General features: G+C 38.2%; 1 protein-coding gene and 1 long non-coding RNA gene across 3 annotated transcripts; one reads left to right on the plus strand and one right to left on the minus strand.

Annotated features, from left to right (window-relative positions):
* Positions 1 to 2,682: 2,682 nt before the first annotated feature.
* Positions 2,683 to 3,078, minus strand: LOC108198526 (chitin-binding lectin 1). Its single transcript, XM_017366282.1, has one exon. It carries the CDS (start codon positions 3,076 to 3,078, stop codon positions 2,683 to 2,685), a length of 396 nt encoding a protein of 131 aa, XP_017221771.1.
* A 5,050-nt stretch (positions 3,079 to 8,128) lies between these two features.
* LOC108198876 (uncharacterized) lies at positions 8,129 to 11,307 on the plus strand. Of its 2 annotated transcripts, none has more exons than XR_001802204.2 (4): positions 8,129 to 8,702; positions 9,252 to 9,692; positions 9,808 to 10,574; positions 10,682 to 11,307. It is a non-coding gene; the product is annotated as an uncharacterized LOC108198876 (long non-coding RNA). The 2 variants fall into 2 exon arrangements; XR_001802205.2 differs by having other exon boundaries at positions 9,808 to 10,550.
* The last annotated feature ends 2,177 nt before the right edge of the window (positions 11,308 to 13,484 follow it).

Consider the following 13,484-nt stretch of genomic DNA (forward strand, 5'->3'; position numbering starts at 1 on the left):
GTCGCTCACGTGGGTAATGTTTCTGATTGCTGGCGGGAGGGGCCCGTGCCCGTTTCAACACGGCCAAAGATTCCGCTTCCGTGACGGCTTGGGATGCCAGGTCATATGCCTTGGCCAATGTCGTGGGTTGTACTTCCATCAGCTTGACAACGTATTTTTCGCATTCATACGGGTCAAGTCCCCTCTTTAGATGGACGAGAGCCTCTATCTCGTTTACACAGATGATCTTATTGACCGCTTCCTTGAAGCGGTTGATGTAGCTCTGCAGGGATTCCCCTTCTCTTTGCCCGATGGTTTGTAAGTAGGAAGTATGCACCTCCTGAGGTTGGTTCGCCCTGAATTTGTTCAGGAATGCCCTTTTAAAGTCGGCCCAAGTGTCTATGCTCCTGGCCGGAACGCGACTGAACCACCGCTGCGCGCTTCCCCTGAGGGTGGCGGCGAAGAAACGGCATTTAGTGAGGTCGCGGTACTCGTAGTGCAGGGCCAGTTGGTTAAAGTAGCTGAGGTGTTCCTCGGGGTCTCCCATCCCGTCAAAGGGGTTCAGGTTGAGGTGCTTGATGTGCCTTTGCTTTGGTTCGTCCTCGAGTCTCTTTGTAAAAGGGGATTCTCCGACTTCACCACTGGTGCCATCTTCGAGGCGCTTTTTTAGGGCCATGAGCGTGTTGAGCATGTCCGCGTTGGAGGGGTTGACGCTTCCCGTGTCGTTGCGGACCTCAGGGGTCTCGGTACGACGGCCTTCGAGACGGGCGCGGGCCTTTTCGTACTCTGCTTGCTTGGCCTCGAGCTCTTTTTTCAGATCCCGGATTCTCCTATTTTCTTTCCAGGTTGAGGGGCGGTGTTGTTGGCCACCGTGGTTTTTGTGGTTCGTGTTTTGTGACGGTCCAAGGTGTGATGCTGTGGACTTCTGTGGGTGAGGCTGGCTATGAGCTTCACTTCGCTCCTCCTCGTCTTGGGGTTCATGGTTGCCGCGCGCTTCCCCTCTAGGTTGTGGGAAGGCAGATGCTACCTTCAGCATTATGTCGATCTGTTGCTGTGTGAACTTTGTCAGATCGATGGGTCCCCCCTGGGTGAGCGGGGGAGGTACTGCGTTGGCGTTTGGTCCCGCGTTGGGGACCGAGTTCCCGGAGGGGGATAAGTCTTGCAGGAGTACGTCGTCTTCGACTACTCGGACGTTAGGGTTGGCAGGATCGGGGTTTAGCAGGTTCGCGTTTTGCATGTTTGGGCGAGGGTTTGCCATGTTGCTGGTCTGACTTACTATAAGTCCGGATCGAGTTTGCATAAATTTGCCCGACTTCTAGGGATGCGATCAGGTTTCTCTTAGGGAGAAGTCCCCTTCCTGGCGCGCCAAATGATAACTCCAAATCTCGTCTAGGGTTCCAATGCACTATTCCGGGAAGCTTCAGGCAAGACCTAACCTGCAAAACAACGCTACACGGGGGGTGACATCCCGTGAGGCGCCTCCGGCGTGATAATCAGTGATTTGGATGTGCTTGACAAGTAAGGGAAATCAGAGAGTTTTCACTCTAAGTATCTGGCGAGAGATGCTTTTTAGAGAGAGTTTTGAGGGAGAAATTTGCACTTACCTTCCACTTTGGCTGGGGAGTGCTTTATATAGGCCCTTTGCCGCCACTGTTGCTACAGTGGCGGGAATGGGCCTGTAGGCACTCCCCAGCATGGGTGGCTGTTTTGGTGCAGCTACTGTCCTTTTTTCTGTCCTTTTGGGATTCGTGCATGCTTATTATCCTGTTTGCCTTGTACTTGGTAATGATGAGGTCTGACTTTGGGGATCTTCAGGTCCTGTAGCGGGGGCGGGTACTGTTGGCGGTTACTGTAGCGTGGTACCTTATCAGTAACTTACACTAATTGTAAGCACTTAACCATAACTAACCACATTAATCACCAACGCCAACTTAATTAATGAGACAGCAGACAGCAGTGCAGTGGAACCCAAGCTTGCTAGTTGATAACACGTAGCTTTCATTAGAAAAGAGTTTGTTAAATAATTACGTAATTTCTTCCAACTTGCACATATATGTGTACATCATATGCGCCATCGTTGTTCAGACATGAGTTTCGTTCATAATAATAATAGGGCCCGACTAGTTTATACAAGACAATTTAATCGAGAATTAGGCGTATTATCGGATTACAGATTCTGTTTAACAAAATTAACATGCACAAGAAATGAATCATATATCATTTATCCAAATATACATCGTTTGATTTATTTATACTTACTTCCAAGTCGTTAGATCGTATAGTTATCTATTTTTATTTTTTTAATAAAAATATAATGATATTATAATTCAGAAAGATATTATACTATTAAAAAACATAGAAATATATGTAAAAAAAGTCAACGAAACAGGGAGAATATTAAACACAATTAACACGTATTAGAAATGATGGGTACAATAACAGAAGATAACATGTTAAAAATCAATAAGAACATGCGATAAAACCTGCATGATCATGTAAATTTTCGAAATTCTATATTAGAAAGTTGCATGATATCTACTTGGTAGATATCACGGAATTAGGAACAACTGAACAAAGATATATGAAGATCGAGAACTACATGTTATTGTGATAAATTTAAGTAGCACGAGTATCTGTATTAACTTGAAAACTGAAGCTGCATGCACAAAAATCTCCTCCAAACGTTGCAACACGGCCTCGAATTTACAAAAAGGCCACCAAGCTCAACAATCCACATATCAGTAAAACTGGTAGCCTCACCAGCAAACCCCGGCTAGCCCCCGAAAAATACGGATCAACTGGATATAAATTCCCCGGCGGGCCTGTTATGTAAATATACGACGGCGGAGGAGGGCAATTGAACCCCGGCAAGCTCGGGGTTGGTGGTTTTTTAGGCGGTGGAGGTGGTGACGGTGGTGGTGGAGATGGAGGACTTTGAGTGCACGGGACATTACAAACCGGACACCCCCCGCACTTAATTTCCCCGTTCGGATCGCCTACTGGTACCGTGCTTTCGTCGAGCTTCCTGGGATTGCTCGACGCGTTTGTTGAAGCTGCAAGAACAATGATCACAAGAAAAATTGGTAGTATAGAAGCCATGTTATGTATTTGCCTGTGATCACCTATCTATTTAACAAGGACAAGATTTTCGGTAATATGATGATCTCGAAAAGAGAAGAAATCCCGAAGAATTGAGTGCGCGGTTAGGATGGGCACGGAAAGTGTAGAGGGCCAGAGGTGAGTTGATTAAGCTTAAACATGTAGAGAATGAAAGTGATATGATGGTTAAGTTGTGTATATATATGACTAGTAGTAGAAATTTATTTGGTAATGGTATGCTTAATATACAAGGGTCACCGTTACATGTGAATGGTCCATAATTTAGGCCAACCACATGGCCTCATGAGACTTTGTATCTAATTTCGGTTGAGTTTGCTTTATAAAATTTCTTATTATCCTTGATTACATGCATGCTTTTTGCTACATATATGCCTTGTTTTATGACCGTGACGGAACCAGAATTCTGTAATAATCAAAGAAATAATCTAGTAGATTGTAAATTTGGAGGTTGATTGGGTTGAAAATAAAATATTTATTAAATTTTAACTAAAAATATTGAATTTAAAGATTTAGTCGGGATTTTAGCGTAGACTGATCCTAGTTGGGCACCGGGGGTGTTTAGGGCAATCTTGACCCTCCATTGATGTTCATGTAATAGCAAGGTGGAGGCATAGATGAGGCTGCCTTAAAGTTGGGATTTTGCTTAAAATAAAAACATTGTGATGTATCTATATGATGTGAAGAAATTATTGGAGGATGATGATAGAAAAAAGATGATGGGATTGTTAGGGGAATCATATACTCTTAGCCCAGCTTTGCTAATATGACAAAGGAAATACAGCTGTTTCTATGTAATGGTATATTTCTCAACAGCCTGCTCCTTGAGCAAAATCTCCAACTTTGAAACTTTTATTGTAAAAAAAGTTGACTGAATGATATTTACAATTAGCTCTGGATGGCTCCAGAACTCTCATAAATCTCTGTTTATTTTCGTCGAAAGCTAAAGCCGTCTCTCGTATTGGCTTTATTGAGCTTAAAGAGTCGAGCAGGTCTTAGTCTGGTGATGAATACTGAAATTTAAGAATTGTCAAACACATTTAAAAAAGCAAGGGAAGAAAAAGCTAGATTCCAAGTTGGCAACAGTAGGTGAGGGAGGCTAGAAACGAAGGAGAGGAGGAAGGGAAAAGGGAACAAAGAAGAGGAACTAAATACGGGAATTTAAATGAGTGAATAAGAAGGATGCGTTTGCTTGGCTAGAAAGGCTCAATAGTAGCACCGTCCCATTTGCTACTAAGTACCATCCAACAACTTCAACGACCTACTCCTCTTTCCTCCTTTGAAAAAAAAAAAAACGAGTAATCTGTTACAGAAATTTACATACTCACACAACAAATTTCCGAAAATGCGAAATCAATAATTGAACTCTTTATTTTCCTAACGGAAGTAGGGAACAAGTGTATGTACTCCGATACTTATATGTTGAGTGAGTATCAACCGAAATCTCACATCATAAAAATTAATAAGATTTGTTTTTGAAGTCCAAAAATTAATCTGTACAGGCAGATTCTCTGACAGACTAATTATTAGCTGTGAAGAATCTCAGCACACTTCCTCTGTAATTACATGGATGCTTAAGATTGATAAGTAAAAAACTAAAAGGGCTTGGAACTTAACTCTCAAGCCTGTCTCTCCTGCAGTGTTCCAAAATTTTGTGTCCATTTAACTAATACTATTGCTCTGATTTGATCTACTACTATCTATTCTGCTGCAGTTTTCCTTTGAAATTTCTATTTGCTCAAAATCTACCACACTAAAGAAACCTAATTTTCAGTTTCAATCACCTTCCCCGCAGAATGAAGTGATGAGTTTTTTGGAAACTTAAATTTTATTTAAAATTATGGATTTGGACATAGGACATGTTTCAAGAATTGAGATATTTGGATTTGACCAAATTCAAAGTAATTAAAGTTGAAGCCTAAATTTGATAATTTGGAATGATAATTCAATTTATATATTTCAAAATCCATCATTCAAAATTATTTATATGTTCTTAAACAAAATTGGCATTAATTTGATGGATTCGCGGCATCCAGCTGGTCTGAGAGACCACCATGCTACCTACTGTCGAAACTCACAGGAAAAATACCATACAGAAAGCAAACACTAAATACTTGATAATCAGACCTGATGGTATAACTAATAACGTAATGGCAGGGGTTTATCCCGTGTCGTCCCTGGTCATGGATTGGACTCTCACATACCCGAGGTTTAGAATATAACTAATTTGTAAGACATACAAGCCTAATCATTCAGAAAAGGACTCGCTAATTGTAAATGGTAGAATCTTGCGGGATGAAGTTCATCAAAGACTGCACAAACAAAAGTCTTACCTTGCAGGATGAAGTCCATCAATCTAAATTCCTCGTCTTTCGAGTTCACCTTCACCTCTTACATAACTGAAGGAGAACAAAAACCTCTGAACTCTGAAATCTACCACCATATATAAACCCCCAATATTTACAAAGCTGGATTTTAGTTTTGCGGATCCATCAAACAAATAAACAACTCTGTGAAATCTAACAAAATTAAGATGCCAAATCAAAGAAATGACAACAATTATCCAAATCTACAATTGTTCGTATTTCATCAAACTCCTGTGTTATTTACATGAACAGAGGAAACAATAACAATTGTTCCCTCCGAAAACGAGAAAGAAAAAATAGTTATGATGCCGAAATCAATAACAAAAACAAATATTCCTCGTGCACAAGATAAAAAAAGGTATCTACGGACATATCACAAAATGGCCACTGCCATAAGTATCTTCGCCTTCGTGCATTAGCTTCACCCTGTTATGACAAGGCGAAGGGTCCGAGGGGGGCACCGGCCCCCTCGGCAGCTCATTCGGGATTGCACTGTAGAATCCCATAGCTTTTACTTTCATCGATGCCCCTGTCGATGCTGCTGCTGCAAATATCGTGAATATCAGCAATGCAGCCCTCAGCTTTTTCGTATCGAACAACATCATCAAAAATATTGCAAATGTCGCCTCTGTTACGCGATCCACAGTGTAAACTGTAAACTGAGCAGAATGAATGTGGTAAGAACACGAAGAGAGAAAATTATGAATGGAAGGAGGGAGTTGTTGAAATGCAGCTGAAATACTATGGGTTTCGAGTTTCGACACACGATAAATGTACAAATGGTATTTTTGTGACTGACAGTGTAGGACTTTAAAATATATGAGGTGTTTAAGTATTAGTGAAAAACATATCGCATTAGCAGCCAATTTAGAATTTAGGGATTTACATCATTCTACATGTGGGACTGTTCTAATAGTTTACTCACCACTTCAGTTAACCTTTTGTCGTGGTTTGTTTGTTATGCTTTGTTTGTTGCTATTTTTTAAGATTTTTATAAACGAAAAAGGAGGGAGGACTCGAACTCAAAACCCCTCGAAATATATCGATAATGGAGAGGAAGGACCGAAACTCGGAATTTAGGGAGCACGGGTAATAATTGAGAGTGAATGGACTCGGACAGAGAAAACAGGAACCGTCCTTGTACAAATGATCAAATTGTCTCGTAATTTTAATATTTGAAAATTATTGGATGATCGAGAGGAAGTATTGAAATTCGGAATTCAGGAAACACGGCTAACAAATGAGAGTGAATGGACTCGAACAGAGAAAACAAGAACCGAAACTGTCCTCGCATAATTGATCACATTGTCTCGTAATTTTAATATTCGAAATTATCTACCAATTATTGGCGAGTAAAGTCGTGTTTTATGCTATGGCTGTGATTTTCACTCACTTCAAATGGTTACTAGAAGTTTTATCGTGTATTTTAGTGGCACAGGAAACGATAACTTTTATGTAATCGTATGAAAAAGCCGCAAGCTGAAACACATTGTTGTGAGTTTAAGCATGGCTGGCCTGGCTGTCACGCTTGTGCGATTAGTTGAAATATCACATGATTGGGTTGCCTTTTCTAATGTGTTTCGCTTATAAGCCAAAGCTTTTCGATCTTTTTGGGACCCAAGTTTCCAATTCGTGGAAGCTTTTGGTGCGAGCCAGGGCCAGAACGTATCAGACTTTACCAGTGGGGGGGACATTTTTGCCGTAGATCGAACAGATGCCAGTGTTTCTAGAACCGAATAAGTAAGAGCTGCCTCCTCACTTAGATTCTGTTTGGTTCTACTTAGGGGTGGCAATATCAGACACGACACGAACCCGACTCGAACCCGACCCGAACACGCAACCTGATTTACTGAGACAAAACCCGAAAGTGACCCGAAAATCACCCGATTGACACGAAATGGACCCGAAATGATCCGAAATTAGAATTTCGTTTCTAATAACTTCGATTTTCAGTTTTATTTAATTTCAAGTGATTTTAGCTTGACCCAAAATCGACCCGATTGCTGACACGAACACGACCCGTTATCCGAATCGAGAATAGCGGAGACTTTTAAAGATTCGGGACTGGAATGAGAAATTATAAACGAAAAATATATGATCACTGACATCAGTCGAAACTTAAGAAAATGTTCGAGAGAGTGGGTGATTATTCAAAACCAGTTGGAACTTTAATTCTGCACTACGGAAATAAGCTTAAAATAATATGTAAATCTAGCATAGCATATAAAGTTGTAATTTGCTTGTTCATACAGCATAATTAAGAATTCGTGTACAGTGCAAAGTCCAGAATATGCTTTGTAATAAAGTCTAGCTTCTTCGCTTGAATCTATTTAATGAGTTGTGAGTTTTAGAATAAGGGTCCTCGTCCACGGATGGCTGGAGGCGTGTTAGAAAATATACGACTTTGAGATGGTTGGATGAATATCCAACGATCAAGATTATAATAAATTTTAAATATGTCAAATAATTCTTAACAGGTCAGGAAAAACGACCTCATCTTGGACTTTTCTCTAGAGGTTAAAAAAGAGAGATAGGAAAAATGACCTCATTCAGGACTGGATGAGTCCTCGTCTAGCAGTTAAAAAACGCTGAATGTTTTTCTATATTTCTTAAGTCGTCTTCGATAATTTTTCATTGATAATATTCCTTCTGATTTAAAATATAGGTTGTTTGACTTTTTGACATATATTTCTAAACCTTTTGATCGCATAATTAAAATTATTATTCGTATATTTTTATTTTGTTTTTCTTTAAAAAAATAATAATTTTAACAATACGTGTAAAAAGTTCACGAGGATTAAAATTATTTGATGTCTATTTAAAAAATTGAGAATTAAAAGAAAAAAGCTGCAAATCTCGCAAAATGTACCCAAATAAGGAAAAAATGACCGGTCATTAAGATTGGATAATCTAACTTTGAATTTCGGAGAAAAACGCTAGATCGTGTAGCATTTTATTCTTTTAATCCTAATAACTAGCACTAAAATACTACATGAAATATGCATTTAACTCTTATAATATAATGTTTTTTATAAATATGCATGTTATGAATATTATGATCGGATATTGTGATAACGGGCCAAACACCCCGATTTAACGAAAGGCGACAATCGGAGAAGGAAGAGTACAGTACGAGTTTGGAAGCCAAAACAAACTAAAAATCCTGAGATGATGCAAGGGACCTTCTTAACCGAGAAATTGATTTTCCTATCAAAAGCAACTCTGATGAATTGGTTATTGGTATCAACATCTGCCTCTTTGTTTGTGTTGGTGATTTGTTGCTTGTTATCTATTTAATAGCAATAAACTTTACTCTGCGTCTGTGTGTTTTAGTTATTTGTTGCTTTGTGTTAAATGCTGAGATGCCTTCTGTTTGGTTCTGCAAGTCGATTATCAAAGCACTGTGAAAAACATAATTCAATCATGCTTTTAAGAGTCTCAGAGAATATGTAGAATTAATGATCACTCAGCCCAATTGAGTGTAAAATTAGCATGTTAGGTTGCAATGTAGATGATCTGGATGCCTTGCCACATCCATTTCAGATTCTCGCTTGTTCCATTATAAGTTGTTAGCGGTAATGACTCTAATGCAAGATCACGATTCTCATTCTCATTCCCGATTCTCATTCTCATCCCCACTCACGATAGAAACGCGCCCTTAGTTTTTCCGTAGAGCCTTGAATTGTTTTAAAGCAACAAGTGCTTGAGCTTTTTGCAATCATGCTTGGACGGTTGGACATATTCTACAGGCTTCAAGGATTAAGGATGTCTATTCATTCATTCGTGCAGGTCATGCGGGAGCAGTTGGAATACACGGCGGTTGTTTTACATTTTGAGCGCCTAACTCCTGATTACAGTAGTGCTTGGCTGAGAACAGCTCACTTGGTTGATGTATCCTGGAAGATGAATTCCGGGATATCTTTTGTTCAATGGCGTGGACTGCAGTCCCTTTCTCAGATTCGGTAGCTAGGGAGCATTTGGTAAAAATTTCATTGCCTCTGAATCTGGAGGTTTCAATGCTCCATCCTCAATTTTGATCAGCAAAACTGGTGTGATTATGCAACACAATGCCGCTTCACTCTTCCAAGCGTGTGGAGCTGCAGGTTATCCTTTTTCTAAACAAAAAACAGAAAGCCTTATTTCCCCAATATAGCACGATATCATCCATCTCTCAGGGCTCTTTTGGCCTCCCCTCAACGTGACTATCTCATCAATAATTAAGGGCGCGAGGTAATTATAAATTTTATATGCACGTCGAATTTCGGTGTTCCATACTATGATCAATCTGAAATGCACTAATTCCTTATTGAGATATAGTGTGTATGTGTTCTTGTTTTATTTTTAGGTGAATATTAGTGACCTTGAAGATAAGACAGTGAAATTGTATCTTTATAAATCGGGTTGTACCAAAGCTTTGACGGCCCAACTTAGGGATGCATACAAAGTCTTGGTCGAAGAAGAAAAAATGAAGTTGGAGGTTGTGCTTGTTTATATATATGACTCCTGGAATATACTTGGGCGAACAAATGAAGAATCTTTCATGGAAGAATTTGGGACAATGCCTTGGTTGGCCTTCCATTTAGAGACGCAGACTGTAAGAAGGTTCAACGTGTGTATTTATATCCGTTTGAGTTGGGAGGAACATAGCCAGATCCTTCACTTGTTGTCATTGGACCATTTGGAGATACGTTGAACCATTTGGTGCCAGTGATGTACTGATGAAGTTTGGTTCTCGAGGGTATCCTTTTACACGCAAACAGTGTTGAAATATAGCATAAGATCCATTTGAGGCTTTCTTCTAACACCTTAAGGTTAGATGGACTAGTTCTCAACATGTTATCAGAGTTCAAATTCGGCGGAAGTCTCTCGTGATCCACTCTTCAACCCGCTAAATGGGATTTTAAGTGAGGGGGAGTGTTGAAATATAGCATAAGATCCGTTTGGGGTCTTCTTCTAACACCTTAAGTTTTTAGATGGACTGGTTCCCAACAAACATGTCTTCATTTGCAAATTGAGAACATTAAGAAGGTGAACCTTGGTATGTTATGGGATCCAGAACCTGTCTTTATCCGAGGATGTGGTTCAGAGGTGATGTTTTTATTTTCCATGCAGGTGTAGTTCCATATATTTATGTTTCGAAGTCCTTAAATCTAGTTGTAGGAGTGTTGTAAAGTTATTTAATGTCTAACTTTTGTTTTCTTGTCCATCTTCTTGCCCAGGTTCCTTATTCTGATATTGTCTGCAAGAGAGTTGTTTTATCCTGTGATGCTGTACAAAATGAGTTGTACATGCGGTTCAAGATCAAGCTCCAAGAAGAGTACCAAAAAAAGAAAGGTCAGAGTGTCACAGCGTGATGAGTTTGAGGTAATCCACATTGGTTCGAGGAAGGGAGAAGAAGTATCATGGTCGACCCTGCATCCCAATTACCCATACAAGGACTCAACTGTGATAAAAATATTGCATGATATATTCCATTATGGTTATGGATCCTGGTTTTTTATCATGATGGGAAGGTTGTGAGGGCAACCTCCAATCCTCACATTGAATTAGAGGATGTGTTTCCTCTCCATTTTGTCTTTTCGAATCGGAAGTTGGCTAGCTCACGTACCGCTTTAATGGGCGAACAGCCCAACCCTCGGATACGCATGTAGTCGGCCCAGAATGCCTCTGTTTTACTGATACAGAGGTGTTCCATTGGGACTACTGGGGCTAATGGAGACTGACTTCTGCATTGCACCTTAATACAATACTTATGTACAACAAGGACTAATATTCTGATAAATTGTTGCTTTTGTCAAGTATTTGTGCATTTTGATATCTAAAGTTTAAGTTATTATTTGCTGGTGATTTTGGCATACAAGTAGTCTATATATATACTAGTATTTATGCCCGCGGTGTTGGGCTTTTTCATAATAAAAAAATTCTACATAATATTCAAAAGCAAAGGGTTCGAAATCCAGCTCCGTTCCAATATTTTTCATGATACAGAGTATTTTCTTTTCCGGATTCAGAGGTTCAAAATCCAACTCCGTTTCAATATTTGCTACTGACTCTGACCAGACTCTGTCATACTAACACCCAAGAATTTCAACAGAAAAAAAAAAAAGACAGTTGAGATTTCTAGAGAATCATGGATGAATAAGGGGCAAGAAAAAGGGCTTGCTTATCATGTGAGCATATGACTCAAAAGCTTAAAGATTAACTTCCACATCAAAGCAGCCCATGTTATTCTACACACTTATTTTGGTCATTACTTCTTGTGTTATCATAACGAAATGAGACCTAAAAGTTATAATTATTGACTGCAAATTCATGAATTGAATTCAGATTTAATTAGGTGTGAGGCCATGTGTTTCAGTTTTCTCTTTTGGTTTGGCTTGTTTGGCCTTTAATTTACGTCTTGAATCATCATTCCTTTATATGGGATTTTTTTTCTTTAACTTTTTTCGTAAGAAACTATAGTGCCTGATTCGTAATGGCTGCTTTTGTTTGCTATTTTTATATTACTTTTCAGTTTTAGATAAAATAGGTTTTTTTTTGCTTTCTTTGTTCAACTTAATCACTCTACCTAACCCATTAAAATGGCACACCACCTGTATTGTGCTAAGTGTTCTGAAGATTCTGAATTATTGAAATTATTTTAATAAGCTTTTGATAAATTTTTAAAATACATATTATTGATTATATTTTGATTTAATTAAAACTTTTCAAGTGAGTTATTAGAGAATCTTTCATATATCCTGAATCGGTAAGTCAAATGATTACTTATATTCACAATTTCAGCGATTATGATTGTATATAACAAAAAATGACTTTTGGAATGAAGTTGCTTATACTTTATTTTATCAAAATAATTCTTTTAACATATGAGTAGTAAATGTGAGTTGAGCGAGAGTCGAATTACATTTTAATTATCATACTTGAAAATTTGGATAATCGCACTCTACTGATAAGATTGTTTCCATGACATGAGTCGCGTAGTACGCTATCTGGAGGGGTGAAAATTCTTGATACTTACTAATTTACTATTATAAGAATTCTTTTTTTTTTTTAAATCTCATGTGATATTAAAATACAAAATTAAATATGACAGAAATAATATAACACGATGTGATGACAATGTTGTCCTTGTCACTCGAAGGAACTCGAATTTTTGGTGCAATTATTCGCGAGTTGAGATAGATAATTTTTATCAAAATAGTTTCATTAGCCAGAAATAAAGAATATTTAATAGTATTATAAAATTTGAAGGTTAAAATAATAAATGAAAGATCCGAAAACAGAACCCTGATATTGAAAAAGGGAAGTAAATAAGTTTGACTGCATGCACGCTGATTAATCTAGAAGAGTAGAAGGTGCGTCTCTGTTTTTACCAACCCCACCAGAATCCAGAAAGCGAAAAAGTGGGTGGTAAAATCTTAATGGGGGCACTAAATGAAAGGGAAATGTCACTTCCGTTTCTTTGTAGTACTACTAATTTTTTATATTATTTGAATATTTCATAGATAATATCAAATATAATTATTTATATATATTTTTTAATTTTTCATATAAATATTTTAATATTATATTCTTATTCATAAAACTTTTAAAATAATTTATATATCGTGCTCGAGATAAACAACCTAACCGTACCTAGTAATAAGGTGCAAATTACAATTCTATACATCTACAACAGCTATCAATTTTTCTGAGAATTGAAAAATAGTGGTGTAATGGCGTTTTTAAAGTTAGGTTACAGTGCGCCATATTTCAGTATGTGGACGAATAATGATTTATCAGTTGAGGATTGGATCCCCTGAAAATACATATGGCATATGTTACTGGCGCTGGGTCCCAAAATAAATTATGTAAATTGCATTCATCTTTATGCTTTCAACTCAAATTTCTTGAAAAGAAAATAAAAGAGAAGAAAAGTGAAAATTTTATATACTTTGTGAGCTTTCTTTGGAAACTATCCTCAAGGGAATCCAGGGAACAGATGGTAAAAAAAAACGAGTGAGTTAGATTTAAAGTCTTATT

Source organism: Daucus carota, chromosome 8, assembly GCF_001625215.2.
Source record: "Daucus carota subsp. sativus chromosome 8, DH1 v3.0, whole genome shotgun sequence".
Lineage (NCBI taxonomy): Eukaryota > Viridiplantae > Streptophyta > Magnoliopsida > Apiales > Apiaceae > Daucus > Daucus carota.

Coding starts and splice junctions, on each gene's coding strand:
- LOC108198526 (XM_017366282.1), bottom strand. CDS start 3,078: ATGGCTTCTATACTACCAATTTTTCTTGTGATCATTGTTCTTGCAGCT.